Source organism: Pinus tabuliformis, chromosome J (assembly GCF_031772625.1).
Source record: "Pinus tabuliformis cultivar Carrire ecotype Pingquan chromosome J, CPIR1, whole genome shotgun sequence".
In the NCBI taxonomy this organism is placed as follows: Eukaryota; Viridiplantae; Streptophyta; class Pinopsida; order Pinales; family Pinaceae; genus Pinus; species Pinus tabuliformis.
The window spans coordinates 314711097-314732002 of record NC_142295.1 but is presented as its reverse complement, the minus strand read 5'-3'; the positions used below and the strand labels follow the sequence as shown (position 1 = coordinate 314732002).

Below are 20906 nucleotides of genomic sequence, written 5' to 3'. Positions count from 1 at the left end.
CCGAATGCAACTTCAGAGGAGTGATCATATGGTTGTCCGACCATTTTGTCACCCCAGTGTACAGGTTGATATTCGAATAGGATCCACCCTGCATGTTAGAGGAAGCGATGAAGGCATTGTTAGGCATTGCAGATTGGTATGCCTCACTGTCTGACACATTCATCCAAGTGTTCAGTGCGGAGAAGCCTCCTCATGTTCTGCCAAAGTTCGCCTTGGACGTACTTGTCATGCAGGAAGTAGCATATCATATCTCAGCAAGATTGACAACTAGATTGCAGTGGAAGAAGAAGGCACCTTGGCCCGCTCTTCCGTTGCGGATTGGGTTATATGAGATCTGGAGCATCAAGCAAGCGGATGTCGAAGCATAACAAATGAAGAAGTACCTGTTCGACCTTCGAAGCTTCAATCCATATGACCCACATTGCATTGTGAAGGATCACTATGCGAGAGTTCAGTTCAACTGGATCCATGGGGCATGTCATTGGGTCAAGGAAGAATCGTGGAGGTATTGCTACAATTCCTCTAGACCCAATGAACAGGTCAGCTTTGTCGTAGAGTGGTTAGCACAACAGCATGAAGCGACATCACGGAGAGCACCAACAGTAGCAACAGTAGTAGCAACAATAGAGGCAACAAAGCCAAGCATACCTGTGCGCGACCAAAGGAGGAGGAAGATTGTTGACCACATGGAGGAGGAGCAAAGCTGCAAGTTTTGAGTAGATCCACTTGTAGAACAAGCAAGTAAGGCTATTCAGGGAAAGAGGCAGCAATGCGAAAAGCGCATCAGGCAAAGGCAGAGGGATAAGAAGAGAATGGAAGACGCAGAGAAGGAGTTGCATGAGCTGAGGGAGAAACTTTGGAGAGAACAAGAGCTGCGCCAACAGAAGGAAGTGCAACAACAGCGGACACAGCAGGGGGCGCATCATGTGTAGACAGACGAAGCAGCGCCTGTACAGGTAGTTGATTCATCTGAATAGCTGGCATCAGACGAACAGGGTGAACCATCGCAAGGGGAAGACTTTACTCATGAGATAGAACAGGCGCTTGAACAATTGGATGCAGACATGGAGCAGTGGGAGTTGGAACAGGATACCGATCTCATGCCTCATCACAAAGAGGTTGACTCACCCGCTTCATTGCATCCTGATGATGAGCAAGTCTCAAATGACCAAGGGGGCACTGAGATCCTTGGTGGTCAGCCGGAAGCAGAGATGCACAACATCTCCTTTGACGAATCTCATCACAGAGTTGTGCAGTCTCAAAGAGTATTGACTTCGGAGGACCAAACATCCCCTGTACAATTTGAAGAGCAAGTGATCGTGACTGATGTGCACAAGCATCCAACTGCTTTGGCCAATGCAACTAGAGTGTATGCCGAAGCCACTAGCTCAAGTGTTCGTTTTCTCATAGCTGAGAATGAGTGAATGGCGAAGGAACTACAGGTGGCCAAGCAGGGAGGAGACTTGGTGACAATGTCCGCCCGAGCTGAACTAAAGAAGGCAATACTAGATGAAGTATTGTCCTTGGACACAGTTATGCGAGCATTGTACTCCAAGTTTGGTACCATGCATCAAGCAGTCGTTCATCTCCACGGATGGTAGCAACGATGTGTGAGAAGAGCATGCATCTTGAAGAACATACATGCTGCTGTTGATAACATGCAAGCATGGACGATGAAGTACAAGGGATCCCCGCTTCACTTGCCAAAGATGATGAAGGCCAATGCAGTCGAGCTGCAAGCATGTATCCGGAGTCAGATCCGGAACTACGAAGACCTACTGCAACTCATCACTAGCATACAGGCTTCCCATGCACGAGTATTCAAGAGCATGGATGTTATAGTGCACACTCATGCGATCCCATCACTTGGGACTCTCACCCAGGCGAAGACAAAGAAGCAGGTCCGACAAGAGCTTGACTCGTACTTCGACGAGTTGATGCGCACCGCCACCAGCCTAGACTTGCCTATTAGTGTAGACATCATGTGCAAGTACGTTGCTGGTCCGGCCACACTGAAGACAATGATGCGCATGCTTACAGACGAGTTGGACAGAGGAGCCCAAGCAGTGTCCCTAGATGCTATGGAGGTAAGGTTCAGGTTTCAAACGGATGTCACAATAGAACACACAGACACTATCAAGGACTACCAATCTTGGCATCAATATGTCACTATCGATCAACATGAGGATGTTGAGCAGTTGGACTTCTATCGTTGTCTAAGTCCGAATGATGTCTAGTTTGGCTTGTTCAAGCCATTGTTCACATGGGTACATGTGCATTGTAATGTTGAGTCATGTCAAGTGTAAGTCGAGTCTCAATAGTGGATGTAACAATGATAGAGTAGGTGAAGAGTCATGAGGGTAGTTGAATGGTCACAAAGGGGAATGTCAAGGGTCACCCCACCCTTTGCTATATATAGTCCCTCATAACTCATTGTATAGGCTTTTGGTCAGCCAAGCTTCTACTAAGACTATCTTGAAGAAGGCTTGGACAATATTGTAACGCGCCTTGGCTTCTCCACTGCATGTAGCTAGTACAACTCTTTGGAGGAGCAGACGGATGTGGATGTAACATTCCACTGTTGGGGCTAGTAGGTTTACATGGATGTATTGTATGATTGAGACTTACACTTCTTTATATAATAAGAGCCAACACATTTTCATGCATATGTTGTTATTGTAGTTGGATTGCTCCGGTTGCCTTAATGATATATGTTGTTTAACTTACGTACTTGTGTATGAACTGATTTGTATGCAATTATATGAATCTTGTTGTTAATGTGTTGCATATGTTGTTAATGCTGTCATCGTCTGTGTCGACTGCTCTGCCGGACATCAGACAGACCTTTCACTTGAACCTTGCTATAACAACCGTCGCACTCGTCTCGGATTGATTCGTGAGTGCTGTACGTGTTATCTTACCTTGTATGATGTGATTGCCGCATCTGAGTGGACTGCTCTGCCGGAAGCTGTGCATGTCCTTTTGTGTTGTGTGTTCCTAGCCGAGTTGGGACTAATCCCTTTCAACCTGGAACTCACCTTCACCTCCTTCTCCCTTCGAAGTGTTGGAACCTCTCATACACCTTCCTTGACTCACTACATCAGTCACACCCTTGCTGCTGATAGAGTTATCCTACTTGCCTCTGTGCGACATCGCGGTCAAGGCATTACCTTATGACCCACTGCTGGGACTCCTACACCAAACGATTTGAGGTCTAATTGGGACTTCTTATCGGGGAGATCCCCTTGACATGTTGGCGGGTCTAGCACCGTCAACACTACCTTGAAAATCGAGCTCAGACGGCAACAATAAATGCAACCTACACTGCCTCAATTTTAATGCTCTGTTCAACAATAAATGCGTTGATCCTCTCCTTGAGTTCTGAGCCAGTACTCAACCTTGGACTTTGTACCAGATTTGCTGTACCTACTCTACTCTCCTACTATTCTTAGCCCTTCTCAAGCTGTGAATGACTTTCTCAACCTTCTTTGCTTCTTTTCTCCAACTCTCATGAAGAAATGTACAAAACTGTTCCTTCTCTTTCCTTTTTCCCTTTTGTTCTTTCATTAAAAAGAGAGGCCTAACCCTTATCTAACGATTGAGATTAAATCATAGCTAATTAGATCAAGGGTGGAGATCTAATCTCTCATTGACCCATTAGACACTTTTTCCATTTAGTGCCCTTTTCATTAGTTACTCAAAAGGTACTTTATGACTTTATGTTTATAAAGTCACTTGTGACAATTTCTTTTAAAGCTATTTTATGACTTTATTTCTCTTAAAGTCACTTTATGACTTTATACTTTATAAGCTCGTTTCAACTTTAATTCCCATAAAGTTAAGTAAAGGGGGTCGCATTAGGACACTCTTTCCTAGGCTATACACCAAGCGATAGGAATGCTTGTCCTTGGTACCCCTTTTCTAATACCTTTTTCTTACATCACCTCAGATCACAAATTTGAGATGCGATCGTCTTTTGTTCATTGCGAGCTTTCCAATGATATAAATTTCATCGCGTTTTGAGCTTCAGACATGAGGTTGTGCCCACTTGAAAATATTACCCTTTTAAGGTCACATTAGCGTCCAATATAGGCCATGTAGTTGACATGGCGGCCTCTGGCCACTTGTCTTAGCTGCATTGGTCCACTATTGCTACTTGTCTATCATGTCGAAGTCCCCCCATATTGGCATTTTCTATAAAATGTGCCTTGTCCAAATCCCCGAGGGTTCAATATCCTAGTATATTGGTATCTCGAAATGCTGATATGCTAATATAGTGATATCCTTCGATTTGCCATTACGCTGATATAGTCATATCCTCCAATGTGTTGATACGTTGATATAGCAATGTCCTGTGATGTGCGATATGGCAATGTCCCACTATGCTGGTATCATGATACATGAATACCTGGATATTGGGGATTTTGTTATAACCACAATTCCTTGCAAATAGCTGAGATGCCGATAGGTGGGTAGACAACTCATCATGCCACCTCATTCGTTGTCATCCAATCACCACTTGAAATGTGGTAGATCTTGATGTGTCCCTTGCCACGTGGCACTGCTGATGTGTGCCATGTGTCACTCATATTTTCGTACCTAGCAGGGCAAAAATGCGAAATTTTGCTGGCATGTGCTTCACCGACACTACCATGTCACCATTTATGACGTCATTCTTTAGGATTTCTCGATGCTCCGATACTTTGGTGTTGTTCGTTGACTTGCCCAATCAATAGAGATTTTGTCGTCAAGTGGCAGTTCATTGAGAAAAGCTGCGCCATATTGGATAACTTCCAAAGGGCATCTCTTTTATTCTCCTAAGGCTTGGTGTTCTTGTAGGGCCCCCACTTCATGGCTCCTATTGTCCTATGTGGGCAGGGGCTAACACTGAGAGTTCAAACTCCAATTTTTAGGTAAAATCTAGGATTGCTTACACAAATCTCTCTTGATATTTAGGACTCTAACACTGCTTCCAAGGGAAATCAACACGCTGTGTTTAACTAGGCTTCTCACTCCACCACCATTGTCTACATAGTGACTCAACTTGATTTCCTTCATAAAATTGGAAATATATGTATTTATATACAACGATTATATCCAAAGCTAACTTTTCCATTTATGAACATAAAATACACAAAGGTCATGATTTATTTTATTTTTTGAGAAAAGAAATTAGCCTCGTTCTCAACCCAAGGGCTAGAGTGAGCCTAACATTGTTGGTACTAGGCCAACCCATAGGTATACTCACTTAAGAGTTCACAAGGATTGAAGCCAATACAACAATATTCATAGGCATGAAGCCATTACAACAATATTTATCAAGGCATTATAACTCATCATATCACTAGTGGGGATTTGAACCTAGGAGGGGAAGATAACAACCATTTTTCCCAACCACCCAAGATAACCCATTTGACAGAAAGGCTTCCATTGTATATAAAAAATCATATTCATAAAAGGAAAGGATATCAACCTACAAGCAGATTGAATGTTGCACTCAAGTCACTTGTCATACATATTCAATAAGTCAATACAACAATATTCATAGGCACGAAGTCATTACGACAATATTTATCAAGGCATTATAGCTCATCATGTAACTAGTAGGGATTTGAACCTGAGAGGGGAAGATAATGACCATACTTCCCAACCACCCAAGATAACCCCAATTGACAGAAAGACTTCCATTGTATATAACAGTTCATATTCATAAAAGGAAAGCATATCGACCTACAAGCAGTTTGAATGTTTACACTCAAGTCACTTGTCATACATATTCGATAAGACATTACTATAGCTTTCAACGTCTCATTGCATGCATACACAGCGAATCCAGCACAACATTTAAACATGAAGCAAGGAAAGTAATACACTTATCCGTTTGACTTGAGCTTGCTGGAAATGAAGAAGGGGTAGCCACTCTCCACCTAACTGTAGGCACAACTGCATTGCAAGTTTCTTGTAGTTGGCCACCCTCGAGCTAGCTCCAATGTTTGGAGAATACTTCTCTCAGGGAGTTTTAATGAAGGTTCAATTCAAGTTATAGAGTTTGAAGGCCAATCTCCTTCACTTGTAGGAAACAAGAGTATTGCCTCTCAAGCATTGAGTTTTGGTTGTTCACATAGTTAAATATGGCCACTGGGACCTACACAACACAAAAATATATCCCTTCACCGCTCCCTATGGTCCCCTGGCAATTCTCCTTCTCTTTAGTGCTTATCATGCACAATACATCCAAATAGTTGAGTTCTTCTCAGGCTAATCAACTCAGCTTGAGGCTTCTTCACTCGTTTCCAATCACAATCCAAAGATGGTCTCTCTCGCAGGTTTGCCGTGACTCAAGCGATTGTTCTCTCTCCTTCTATTTGAGTCACTCTCACACAACCCTTGCAGTCCCAAATCCACACAAGTTTTATAGATCGCTGTTTCACAATGGGTTTTGGGTTCCTTTCCACATAGTCTCTCTCTCTTTAGTCGCTCTAGTGGCTAGACTCCCTTCCTTTTCTCAGACGCACTACCTTTTGCATGAGAGATTCAGCGTAGACAAACCAAATGGCGAACGTCATCTGAACCTCATCAAAAGATTCGAATTCAAACCGAACCTAATCATTGCTGAAATTGAACTTGAACCTAGACCATGTGACTTACGCTAAGGGTGAGCAATTTCGTAAAGCACATAATAGTGGTGTTGATGATGTTGACAAGGATGTCACATGATACATGGCTTTCAAGTTTGTTTATTATCATGTATCATGAGTTGCAACATATTCATATTATGATTGTAATTATTTGTGGTTTAACTTTTGGCTCATGAATTAATAGAATATGTGTGCGCGTGTGTGTATGGAATCAACTATACTTTTCAAGTGGGTCTAGCACAAGTGGTTGTGAGGAAAATTGTTATCCTCTCCTCCCGCGATCAAATCCCATGTTGTGACATGATGCTCTTTATGAGCCATTTGTTGAGTGTCATGATCATCATGAGGTTGTTAACAATGCCTTGAGCTTTTGTAGAATCCATTTTATCTTGGGGAAAGTTACCCACCAAAATGGGTAACCCCTAGGAGAAAACTTTTCTTCTATTCTTGACAGTCAACTGGCTAGCCAAGCAAACCTTGACAACGACTACTAGCTGATGACTTGCCATTATATCTGTGCCACTTGCATGAGCCCTATGTTTCTCATCTAGCTGGCAAGAGCACATGGAATGATGGATGAAGGTGGGCTTTCTCTCAAAAGGTACTTTAATCATTTTGCAATCTGGTGCTTGTGCTTGTTTGTTTTAGGACATATGATATGGATTATGGATGGCAATTGATCCAGGGCTTAGATGGGGATGGTAGCTAATCTAGGGTCTAAATGGGGATGGTCTCACCTTTTGAGACTTAGGATGGCTAGTAGCACCTAGAAAGCCCTCAACACTGGTGCAAAGATGGATACTTTTCACAATTAGAGACCCATGGAGACCACTTTGTGGTATTGCAACTGGATTTTGGGACCACAATGAGCCATTTAGTAGGATTTGAGAGCCAACCCTCAAATCATGATTTTTAGATGCTTCTACATCACACTTGGCACGTAATGGCACCAACACATGGCATTTGGAGCTCACTTTATGGACGACGTAAGCCCTAGAGGCCTCATGACTCACACTTGTGAGCTTTTGTTAGCATTTATGTTAAAAGCTTGTGGTTTGGCTTGTAACCCAAGGGATTATTATGATTTAACATGTCATTAGGGGGCTTTCAGGCTAAAATTTAACTCATCCTCCTTATATAAACAGAGGAGAGGATCATTATAGCAAATCATCATCTCTTGGACTATTTCGTCCCTCCTTAGAGATATTTTGTTCTTCTTTTTTCTTGGTGAAGATGTGATCTATGGAGTATTCTTGTTCATTGTAGCTACTTTCTTGACCTTGGAGAAGTTGTCTTGGATCAATAAAGAATTGTTCATGCATATTTTCTTGTAAGTGAGCTTTATTATTGAAAATTTCTGATTTTATGTCTAATGTATGGAATAAATTGATGATGTAGGGTTTTCCTATTGTGCCCTAATTTGTTGAAAATCAATTGCATAGAATCTAGGTCTCATTATTGTATGCATTACTCATGTATGATATGTAAATGGCAGTCCCCTTGGTGAATCTTGATTATAGCTCTCCCAAGTGATCTTGATCCCTCACAAAGGCAATATTTAGGGTTTATGCTAGGGCATCTAACATCCTTACTCCTTTGCAAGTTATAACTTATCTTAAGAATCCATAGACCCCATCCCCTAAGGACTAGGCACTGGCCTTGTTTAGTTGGTGATCAAGTCAAACTTTATCCATAAATTCAACTTCACTCCTCTTGTCTTGTTTTCAGTGCTCTTAAGGGCAAGCGATCCAATTAGGGCTTAGTGCAAATTGTCTTGGAAGAGGAATTTTGGGCTTTGGAAGGATTCGACATGAAGCGTTGTAGTGGTTGCCTGAAAATCATTCCCCTTGGTGGCTATTTTTTCCATTTTTCTCCATAATTTCTCTTGCCCTAGGAGAAACCCTAGTTTGGTTAATCTTCAACTTGAGGGCTTGTTGAAGGTTTCATGAGCCATTGCCTTGCTATAATACATTGTTGGAAACCTTTTTTGGGTACCTGGATCTAGGTCATTCCATTTTCCATGCTATTCACCAAAACCTAGGTCTAGCATGCCCTAGTTTGGCCTCTCCAAGGGATGTAAATTACCTCTCCTCATTGATTGAGCCTTGTTCCTAAGTTGTGCCATCCCTTAGAAGCCTATTGTGTCACCTTATACCTATAAACTTAGAATATCTCTTGGGTGATCTATATATCAAGATTCCTACCAATGGTGAAAATCTATAAAGAGCAAGGGGCAATGGCTGTGGTGATAGTGGGCCACACCTCATTGTTGTCACTTAGTCTAGTTTTGCCATGTAGGGTTACCCCTCTACAAGGCCTTCTAGCTTTTGTAGCAACAAGTCCTATTGACAAGGTTACTTTAAGTGTTCCGCATGAAAGAGGTTACAAGCCAACCTCATAGCTCAATAACATAACAAAAGTGCCTTAAAATCCCACACGTGGGACAAAATGCTCCTAAAACATGGCATCATCCTCCAAATGAGCTCTTTAATCTACTGAAAGGTAAAATAAGGGCTAATGGGTGCCTTATACTCCAAGATGCATCTCTAAGAATCATGTGCAAGCTGCCTCCAAAGTCACTCCATGCCAACATGCCATGTCCATGGTGCCCTACATCACCCTCAAAAGAGCAAAAGGGGTGACGTGGCACTCTATAACTCAAGCATTGGGGCTCCAAGGTGATGTACAAGCCCTCCCTTGTCATCTCAAGGATGACCATCATTATCTAGGCTCTAGAACAAGTGATTTCCATCAAATAGTGTCAAGGCCAACTTGGGGGCATCCTTTGTCGGTTGAGCATATCGTCAATATCTCCAATGCCTTGCTTCATGAGCTTAGCGTTTTAGCATGTATCAAGCATCATATGGGGTCATTAATAGCTCAATGCTTTTCTTTGGATAGGAAATATTGCATCATCAAGGTCAATTTTTCTCTTTGCTATGGTATGAGCTCTATTGCTCTATTGAGAAGGTGTGGCAATCACCTCAAGTAGCCATTTGTTGATGTGATGAGAACCACCTGACAAAACTATCTCAAGATAAGTGCAAATTAACAATAATTAGGTAACAAAACCCATGGATACATCATAGCTTACCATACTTAATGTTATGGGCATAATAACACTTCACACAAAGATCACCTTCAAATATCAAACTAAACCAAGTCTTGTATAAACGTTCCTTCATTATGTTAGGGATGGCTAGATGGATGACCATATTAGGTGTTCCTAGCCAAGTGGCTAGCTAATGGTGGTCTAACATCTTGAGTGTATAGATGTAAGGAGGGAGCAATCGTGGAGGCATGAGTTACCCCTTTCCTCGGGCATCTTGAGTGTATAGATGTAAGGAGGGAGCAATCGTGGAGGCATGAGTTACCCCTTTCCTCGGCTTGCTTTTTCCACCCCTTTGGTGTGCCTTTTACTTTTTTATGATAATGCTTTGATTTGGATGCATAACTCAGGATCCTAAGCTTGCTTTTAGAGATTTAGTATTTATTACCCCTTGATGATGAGGCAATTTATCGCACATCAGGGTTGGGACTGTTACACACCTGTTGACCACTCTTTGTCAACTGCCCTATATCAATACACATTTTTGCAATGGAATTCCATCATATGCAAGCATTCAGATATCGAGGATTCATCATCATCATCATTCGTCAGTTTATCAGAGTTGTAAACCCATTCTGTAAAATTTTAATGTAAATGATGCTAGTAAGACGATATATGTATGTAACAACCTAGGTAAGTCTATTATTTTGACGACGAATTTCATCCTAGGAGGTTTTTCATCTCACTGATTCATTTGTGTTTCTAAACACAGATGATCGGCATAATTTTTCCCTCCAGCCTCACCCCAAAGCTAAGGTGGAATTTATTATCAAGGTCTTAGGTGAGTCCTAGTGTTTTAGTCAAGTCTTTTGTAAAAGTGATTTGGGAATAATTTAAGCTAATTGGCTAAATTATTTTATTACAAATCACTTGGTCTACTAGATCATATTGAGTCGTAAAATTGGGTGGTAAATTGAGGGTCTATAATGAACGGGTGTTCTCCTTTTGAGGGTTGAAATGTAATTATCTTATGTAAAAAATATTTTAGTTCATGGTCCCTCATATTTAGACACCATGGCTAAAATATTAGAGGGTGGAAAAAATATTAGTGTCAATTAATTAATTTTTTTGGTAAAAATAAATTAAAATCCTAAGTCATAAATTTAATTAATTAGAGTCAAACTTAAAGTCTTAGAGAAATTAAATTCTTCAAGTGGAAAATTCGCGGGTCTTAAAGAAATTAATTTTTGGAGGTCCCCCACCATGGGAATATTGGATATTTTAAGAAAAATTGGACCCTTGGGCCTTGGTGGTTAAATCAAAGTCAATTTTTTTGAAGAAATTAGCTCAAAATAATTATTTTAGTTTGAGCTAATAAAAAATGGGTTAAATAAGAAATTCGAAAATTCCTAAAAAATGAATATTTTCGACTATGGAGCTTAAAAAATGATCAAACATTTATTAAAGGTCGTGATTATTTTGACGAGTATCATGCCAACTAGTCGTTATTTTCCACTTGGAGGATTTTTCTATAAATTAGAACCCATTTGTTTCTCAAGATAAAGAAAATTTTGTTAAAAAGCTCTAAGTCAAGCTATACTGGTTGTAATACTTTTTTTTGATCAACAAAGCAAAAGACTTTGGGGTTTATTCAAGGTGGTGTTCCTCTTCTGCTTCTTGTCGTTATTTTTTGGATCATGTTCTTAATGCTTTATTGAATAATATTTTACAAGTTATTATTTCATTAGCCAATGATGGGAGTAATTATTTGCACATGTATCTTGCTTTAGTTACTGGGTTTAGAGATGCGTTTTAACTTGATTGATCTAGCAAGTATCTATAGATCTTGAGAGTTATGGTGTCTATCTAGCCCCTATTGATCTAATAACTTGATCTTAAGTGTGTAGAGACTTCAGGGATTCAGATCTTGGGTGTGAGGGGAAGTCTTCGGTTGGACCAACCAACTCCCAAGACAAGAAAACTTAAGAGCCCAGATTGTTAAATTTCAAGGCTCACCTAACGATTGGTTTTGGAAAGATCTTGGCCATTGCTCACCCCTTTAAATTATTTTGCTGATCTGTATTTTTTATTGTGCATTAAATGAATAGATCTGCTTATAACTTATAAGAGCCATAAATCATTGTGAATATTGTAAAATAAGATTGTTTAAATTATTTTATTCACTATGTTTGCAGTTGGGGTTTTGGGATTTATTTTAATTTTTTGTATATATTGGGGATTTGGGCTCTTGTACTTTTATTTGTGCAGGTGAACCTCAACCTATATCTGAATATTTTTCGAGGGTTTCAGGTCTTGGAAATTTTTTAGAGGGTTTCTAGAGGTGGATCTAGGCCTAGGAAGGCAAGATCCACCATCTATTGCTCCTCCAAGCTCAACGCTCAAGCCCAAGGAGAATCCGTCAGCCTTCAAGAGGATTTCTAGTGGTATTTTTTGGGCAAATTGTGGAAATCCGAGGCAAATTTGATTTTTTTTGCGGACGTCTAAATCTTTTGGCCTTCTTTGGCCCTCCAAACCCTGCTGTCAGCCCAAGGAGGCTCCTCCAAGCCTGCTGCTGGCCCTTTTCTTCCCTGCAGCAGCCTTTTCCATCTCTGCCATGAGCTTTCTTCTCTCTGACCATCCACTTCTTTCCTCGGCTCCCCTCCTTCCTCCACACTGCCCTTCCTTCTTGCCTGTTGTGGCCTCCTCTGCCCTCATTCTCCCTCCCGCAGCAGCCTTTTCCATCTCTGCCATGAGATTTATTCTCTATGTCCAGCCACTTCTTTCCTCGGCTCCCCTCCTTCCTCCACGCTGCCCTTCCTTCTTGCCTGTCGTGGCCTCCTCTGCCCTCATTTTCTCTCCTCCAAGCCTGCCACTGTCTCCAAACCCCTCCTTCTCTGTCCCTGCCTTCCGCTGCCCTATTTACTCCTGCCGCAAGCCCTACTGCCTATTTTTTCAGGGCCGCAGGCCTCCACTGCCCTAGACAGCAGGCCTTAAGGCCTGTACAACCTAGCCGTGGGCCTAAATTGGCCTTGTTGTCCTCTTTTCCTCACGGTTTGGTTAAAATTAATTTCTGGGTAAAATTTGTTGGATTTTGCAGAGATATTAGGACTATTCTCGTGTTTACAGGTGCTCTAGCTATTGGAGAAGTTCTGGGCATTCTCACTAAGCATCTACAAGCCCAAAGGGCTCATTGGTTTGCGTCTTCAAGCCCTCTATTCATCTCTGTTCTATTAGCAGCCAAAATATTTTATTAATGGTAGGATTTTTACAAAATCAACACGAAGTCACTGATAACAAACTCAACGTATTTGTTGTGGTCACTCATAAAAATATGAGCATTTTCTGATTGGTATAATTTGCAATTTTAGGTGACTGTCTTATTGTTTGGAAAGGCATCATAAGGTCTGATCTTAGCATAGGAATGCCATCATACAAATTTCTGAGCTCATTTAACATTTATCTCTTGCTCCCTCACTGATTTAATTTGCAGCATCTAATTGTTGTGATAACAGTGGTAAAACAATCATAAAAGTGGCCTAAAATCATTTAAGCATATCAACATTTCATTGCATCAATTGGCTTGTCATTTTTTGGCTCACTACATGGCTTATTGTTGACTGTCATAAGCATTATAAAGGTCTGAAATTACATCAAGTGCATATGCACCTTTTCACTGTTTGTTCTCTATCGTAAGTATTCTAATTTGACTGAAAAGGAAGTAAGGATTTTAGGACTGTTTGGCATCTTTAGCCTTGAAATATCTCACTGCTGTCCTAATTATCATAAGAGATTCACTGTTGTAATAAGTTAGCTTACTGCTGTCATTAACATAAAACACTTTCACTTGTTCATGTTCTTTGATGATGATTGATTGTAATTGAAGACGTTGTTTACATTAGGTTGCTAAAGGATTTGACAATTGATGAAGTATCTTGCTGCTAAGAACACACTAAAACTTTGATTGTTCGTTTTAAGTTTGCACTTATAAGCTCTCTCTATAAAAAAATCTAAATCTCTTTAAATGGTTTGCTAGTAAGTGAATCTAAGAGTCTATTGGATATTGGTGTCTCTTACATATTGATCTAAGCCTAATTGTCATTGACATCTCTTGTTGGCAATAAGGAATCTAATCGCAATATTGGCATCAGTTTTTAAAAAGGCATTGTCTCTTTATTGAAGTAATCCTCGTTCTAAATAACATAAGTGCTCTATCTCTCGTTTACTTGTCGTCATTGTTTCATGATTAATATCTTCTTGTGGATGATAATTTTATCTTGAGCATATTGGTGATTTATATTGTATCATGGATACCCATTGTATTTTAGTGGCATTTGTTAAATTGGCACATTCTCCTTATGGTTAAGATTGTCTTTTGAATATCATTGTCAAGTACTTGTTTTCTTAACTCAAGATTTGATTATAACTTAAGTACTTAATCATTAAGCAAATCTTAACCTAAGATTCACTCAACATCTTTGCATTGCATCCTTAGTTTAGTTGCATTGATAAATTACCTCCAAGCATAAGCTTGGTTGATAGACTTCTAGGGCCACCCTTCTCATCTAGCTTGAGGGGCTTAGCAACTCTTTGGTGGTTAACACGATGACCTTGCAGTTGTCAGAGCCAAAGTCTCTGCAGCGCCGAAGACATTGGGTGATAGGAGCCTAACATAAGGTATCGTTAATCAAGCCCTTGCTTGCTTCTTGTCAGCTTCCTTCCCACGACCTACCTTGGAGCCTAGCTTCAAAATAGTTAATGGAAGGTCACATTTAGATTAGGCATTTAATTAAAACTAACCAAGGTCTTTGCATCACACCTAGCTCTTAGGATTTGCATAACATATAGGTTAGCGAGGCATCTAAGCAGTAGTTGTCTATTCGATTACTCCATAAGGCACTAGTCTCAAATATAAATTTAATCTAATCCTTAAAATCTTGCTAAATTTAATCAGGTAGCTAGGCCACTCACTGTGTCTCCTAGACTCCTTGGTTCCCAACTTGTCCTTCATCATCTCATTTTCATAGTGTCTACCCCCCATAGCCTGCTATTGGGTGACAGCTAGAACGAAGAAGTTGGGGATTAGGGTGACAACCCCTGACCCGAGTCGTTGTCGCGGTGCCTGTATAATCTGAGCGACAACATTTTTTGGCGCTGTTGCTGGGGACAATTTATTGGACCTTGGCTTTGCGACATTCGTCTTAATCATTTTCATCTTTTCACCTGTCATATTTTCATTTATCTTGGCCACGCCACATTTTTTGGTGCCTGGTTTCTAACATCTTTCACCAGGATAAGTTTCTTGTCCTTGGTTCCCTTTACTACCTTCTTAACATCTTGGGTTTTTCAAAGTTAGATTTCTGTTCGAGTGGCGACTCCACTTCTTTCATCTTCTACAAGAGCGTGTACTAGGAGGCATCCAAGTTGCTTGGTTAATCCTACTCCGGATCTTGAAAAGGTTCTCAGAGTTAATTACACAAGCTCTCTTCCCGTACACTTACTTTTAATCTTGGACGAGAAGCTCTCTCTGATATCCATTTGCTTTTCCCTGACCCGGCTGAGCAAGACATCATGGACTTGTTCGCCCCTTGTAACTTTGCTAACATTCAAGGTTATCCCCATGATCTCCCGGAGAATGGTCTTGATAAGTTGCCCTCTTTCCAAGGCAATAATGCGGTTAGTGTTAATGCTCATCTAAAAACTTTAGATCTTGGTTGGGTAAATATGCTAGAGGTGCTGACTATAATCATGAAGATGTGAAGATGAGCCTCTTTGTTCTTTCCTTGGAGGAAGATGCTTTGGATTGGTTTACAAAAAAGCCTGATAATTCGTTTAATTCATTGCAATCGATTATTAATGCCTTTAAGGACAAGTATGGAGATAAGAGAGAAGAAAGACATCTAGTTAAAGCTATTAACGTCATAAAGAAGAAAGAAAATGAAACAATAGAGGAATTTAATAAGAGGTTTAATGGTATTATTAAAGAATTACCTCAAGATTATAAACCTCTTGACAAGTCTCTTTTGGATTTCTATATTGATGCCTTTAATGCTGATACTTCTTATGAGTTGAGACGTGCTAAAACTAATGATTATAAGGCTGCCCAGGTTTTAGTTGAGGAAATTGAAAAGGATAAGAAAGCATCTGGAAAGTCTGAAATTCTAGGTTTTGATAGGGGTCCAAGTAAATTGAAAGAATCTAAGGAAAAGAAATTAAAGGATCTGATGATGACCCTATGCAGAAATTAATGCAGCTGAACTTCAAGCTAGATATGAAGATTTTTCGAGGGAGACATCGGGGTCCGTAGCATAGGGATCCTGTCTCTAAATTATAAAATATAAAAATAATAACGATAAAATCTGAACAATGGCAATTCATCCCGTGCTATAATCTTGCCAATCCTGAAATCCTGAACGCTGTTAAAGTCTTCTGAATTCTGAATGGTATATGGAATTATTCTTTCTCCATATGAAGTCTGATGAAGGGGAAACATGGGGGGCGTGTTCTAACCCTAATGGGTGCATCCCCATGGAACACCCCTTAATCTATTTCATGAGCTATGTGGAATACAGGGCGATTTATGTCTTAATGCTGATTCTGGCTAACTCATCCCTTGTGGACTTTGCTTGCTCTGTTAGCTCATGATGGGAGGTAAGGTCATTAGTGGTTGAACAATTGAACCTGTGCAACACCCCTTTTCATGTTGTTTATTATCTTTTCTGCATATTCTTTTTTCTGATGATTCACTTATTAGTATCTTACAATTAAATAGCCTGTGTAAATCTTGAGATTCAGTGAGAAAAGGCACTGGTAGTAATGTTGCAAACTGCAAAGCTGAATTGATTTTGAAACAGTTTTAATTTTCATTTTATTTTAAATAATTTGAAATATAAAATACAAAATTTTGGCAGAAGATGTGGATGGTTCAATGTTAATATCAGTGACTTTAGGTATTTACTAAGTTGATGAATTTAACAAATACATTTTGGTTAGGGCCATGGGTATATAAATTTATATAACATGGTTTTAACCATCAAGAAATTTGTTTTCCTGGTATGCTAAGATTCATGATGTAACTTAAGTTGTAAATGTATCCAAAAAATCAGATTCACTTATCTGAAATTCTGTATGTTGCAGTTGTCTGGATCCATTTTTGTTAAAAACTTGAACTTCAAAACCACAGCAGCAGCATTGAAAAAACATTTCAACCAGCATGTGAAGGGAGGAGCAATTCGAAGTATAACGGTACTGTTTCCTTTTTGCTTCGAGTAGAGAGAATTAGAATGATTGTAGTTTTTTATGACGAGATTCTAATGTGGCTACCATTAGCATGCAGATGAAGGGGGATGCTCCTGGGAGAGAAAACAAGGGCTTTTGTTTTGTAGAATTTGACAGTAATGAAACAGCAAGGGATATTTGCAAGAAATTGCAGGTAGCCCACTCTCTCTTTTCATCTAATACAGAGGCTAATTTATGTGTTGATGTTGGTTTGATGTAATCTCATAAAAGGCTTTATATTGATCTGATTGAACTTGAAGTTAAAGATGAGTCTTACGCTACATGATTTGATTAATTTGCTGCAGGGAGGTGTTCTTGATGGGCATGCCCTTTCTCTACAGTTGAGCCATAGTAGAAAAGAAGCAAAATCAACTCATGAAAAGAAACATGACAAGAGCAAGAGTTCAACAAAAATTATTGTCAGAAATGTCGCTTTTGAGGCCACAAAGAAAGATTTGCAACAACTTTTCAGTCCCTTTGGTCAGGTATTGTATTCTTACTTTGTCCTCTTGAAGAAAGTGCAAACAAAATATTCTGTGGAAATGATCAGAAAATAATAAAATTAAGATGGTTGTAACATTAAAGGGAGTGATGCTAATGTTTTATTTAAAATAATTAGAAAACTAAATAATTGTATTTATAAAAACATGTTTTTTCCTTCTCTGAGAACAAATCCTTGGGCAACTCCCAGTCGTTCCCCCCATTTCAAAGATGGTAGATGGCGTAAAGCAGGTGGCGGAGGCTTAGTGCAGCTAACCCCTGTGGGAATTGTATTGGGGACCTGCACAGCGTGCTGGATTACTGGTGTTGAGAAATCCATATAGTGGCAGTTAAAACGATTTCTCTTATTATGACATTATCTTGTGATGTTTTTCATTATTATTATTTGTTCTTTCTAATTATATTTTCTTATCATCAAGACTAATGCCAAGCAACAAATAGAAGAGTACACAAGATGTAGGCATGCTGCCAGGGCAAAACCCCACTCTAGGGGAAAACCCAGTCAAAATTCTTCCTTCAGTAGATTCAAAATGAGACGACCACGACCCTTACAACTTAGACTCAAGACCACCTCCATCCATCAAGTCAACCTCATCACTGTGCTTGCACCGAATCCTTATCACTGTGTTTGCACCGAGACTACATCACTGTGTTTGCACTAGCACTGAAATCATTCACTGAGATTTCACCAACACTGTGGCACTATGGTGAGACTTCATCACTGTGTTTTCACTGAAATATGATAGCACTAAAACATTTGTCATTGCACTGAGATCTAGTCAATGTGTTGAGACCCTGTCATTGTGGTAGCATCTAAACCATCTCTACAATATATAGCGAAGTGGTAACTTCATTATGTTGATTTATGGTAGCATCGGATGTGCTCTAAGCCTCAAAATTTGTAGGGAGGCTTGGACACATGTATTCCACAATACCCAGAAGTCATTTTGGGAAATTCCATCCGGAGACAGTTTAATGGGTCCCTAAGTCTAAACTTAGGAAATTAAAATAATCTAGGGTATTAATCTAACTGTAGGAGAAACTTGTAGAAGAAGACGGAGATCAAGCCAAAATGATATGAGCCATTGATTAGAATCTAATATGGGCCGTTGGTTCTCAACAAAAGGATTATAAGAAGAGGCTTGATGGGCATTTGGAAGACACATTGAGTGGGAGATCAAAAGATCGAATTTCTGAAGCATAGGAGTTGTCAGGAGAGAAATTCGAAGTGATTTCTTGCAGTGAGGGGCATGGATGGTTCCAGTTGGAGATTTTTTCTGATCCGGGAATACTCAACAGAGAAGGCAGAGAGAGATCCAATAGAGGCAGTGCAGATCCAGAGAGGTTGACGCAGAGACATGCAAAGGCAACGTAGAAGCCTAGAGGCATTCGTAAATTTGTTGGAGAATCGATTTCCAGAGCTAGAAGGCGGGGTGTGAGACCGAGTGGGTAGAAGTCAAAATATTAGAGGCAAATCGATCAGTCGGGAGGAGTGACGCAAACCCCAGTAGCTGTGATGCAGGGCCTACGTAGTGAATGCGTAGGGAGTGCGCAGAGGCAGTCAGGGGCTAAATTAGCCAGGATCTCTAGTGATAGTGTGAGGGATAGTGTGAGTTAATCTCACTCATCTCTCTGTAAGTAATATTCTCTGTACTGGATAGCCAGAAGGGCATCTAGAGATTGTATTCAAAATTACTACTGCATAATAATAAAACCCTTAGCTGCTGCACCGGTTTTCCCACATTGGTTTTTTGGGGGACATTTGTCCAAAAATAACTATGTAGATGTGTGTGATGTTTATTTCTCTCGCATGCTATATTTAGTTTCCACAATTTTATTTGGTGTACGCTGTAGTGTATGCATTTTAGTATTTGCCGTAGAAAACTGCAAGTAACTTGTTCAATTAATTTAACAAGTAGGTGAAATATAATCAGTTTGTTGCAGTAGGAACCGAGTAACCAATTTTTCACACATTAAACTATGCCTTCACTGAAATACTTAGACTGTGCCTCCACCGAAATACTAAGAGCCCATTCTCTGGAAAGATCCGAATTATCTCACTGTGTAGGTACCGAAAATCTGTCTCTGAAATCCGAACTTATCTTTGTGTTGAGCGAAGTGCTTATACGTGTATATATAGTATCTTGAAATGCGCTGACATGAATATATGAAGAGGTGTGTCGCTGTATTTAGGCCAATATGATATTATTTGAGGTAAGTCGACTTGATGGTGTGTTCTTTGACAACAAGGAGACTTTGATGGATGGAGGAGTCTTCAAAAATTGACCTTGACAATAACCTAAAGTCTACAATGGAGGCTTGACCTAAGACAAATGACCCAAGCATGAAACCCATGCTTTAATAAGTCAATTTCAATAATAATAAACTTCTTTTTGCTTTTCTTTTGACAAATATATTACATTTTGACTTCAAGTACAATTATGAAGATCGAACCTAGTTACATTTTTTCAACACTCCCTCTTAACTATGGAGGTATTCATATTTACATATAACCATAGAGGTACATGGAAGATCTCAACACATCCTCTACGAAGAGGTTTATGCACCGCAACACGATGGACTAGATTCTTGACCAGAGCAATTTATCCATTAGTCTCTCAACAATTTAGGCACCGCAATGCCATAGACTAGATTCCTTACTAGGGAAATCTATCGAGTAGGACTAAGATGGACTCAAGCTTTCAACCTCTAGCTACCATCAGGCTTACTTGCTAACCATCAACCCAGGGACCTAGGTTCGTATCCATGGTCAAAGTTCTTTGACCTACGCCACCCTTCCTACTTTGGGACCTAGACATCAACACAAAGTGCCAAACAATGTCCTCCCAGGCAATGCTTCACTCACAAAGCCTCAACTCTCCTTGATCGAGTAGATCAAGGACAACAAATCTCTCCCGATCAAACTGATCGGTAACCAACATGCTATCAAAACCTTCGAGAGATTTACCTTTACAAACACAACCCCAATCAATAATATACTTTGAAATGTACATATAAACATTTACAAACCTTCGGGGTCTTCTAGACAACTTTGATGCTGTTTCTCAACTTTTCATAGTAGGACTTTAAGCTTTCCCAATTAATCTTGACAAAATATTTCTTAACCATGCAACTTCCTTTCCTATTCTCATGCAACAATATATTTCATAAATCGATCCGGCTTCTCAGCATCCCTTCAAAAATACATTCTCCAATTTCCCTCTCTCACTTATGGCTTCACTAAAGCTTATGACTGTTAGTCCTAGACTAGTGCATGACACATGAAGTAGAGAACATATCTTGTTACTCCCTCTTTAGAAGAGAGGATTTAATCATTCTTGTACAAGGAATATTCTCAATTCCTCTTTTCCTTGGGAGATTCCTTTCATTCAAAACCCTCTTAATCTATGGAGATTTCATCCAGGCTCCCTCTTAACTTAGGG

General features: G+C 39.9%; 1 protein-coding gene across 1 annotated transcript in view; it reads left to right on the top strand.

The window, feature by feature from the left end:
• LOC149226995 (uncharacterized) overlaps positions 1–17519 on the top strand; it is a 199413-nt gene extending 181894 nt beyond the window's left edge. Inside the window, exons 8-10 of the mRNA XM_089380374.1 lie at positions 16822–16929; positions 17021–17116; positions 17268–17519. Coding sequence (XP_089236500.1) covers positions 16822–16929; positions 17021–17116; positions 17268–17519 — 456 coding nt within the window. The remainder of the gene's footprint in view (positions 1–16821; positions 16930–17020; positions 17117–17267) is intronic.
• Positions 17520–20906: the final 3387 nt, after the last annotated feature.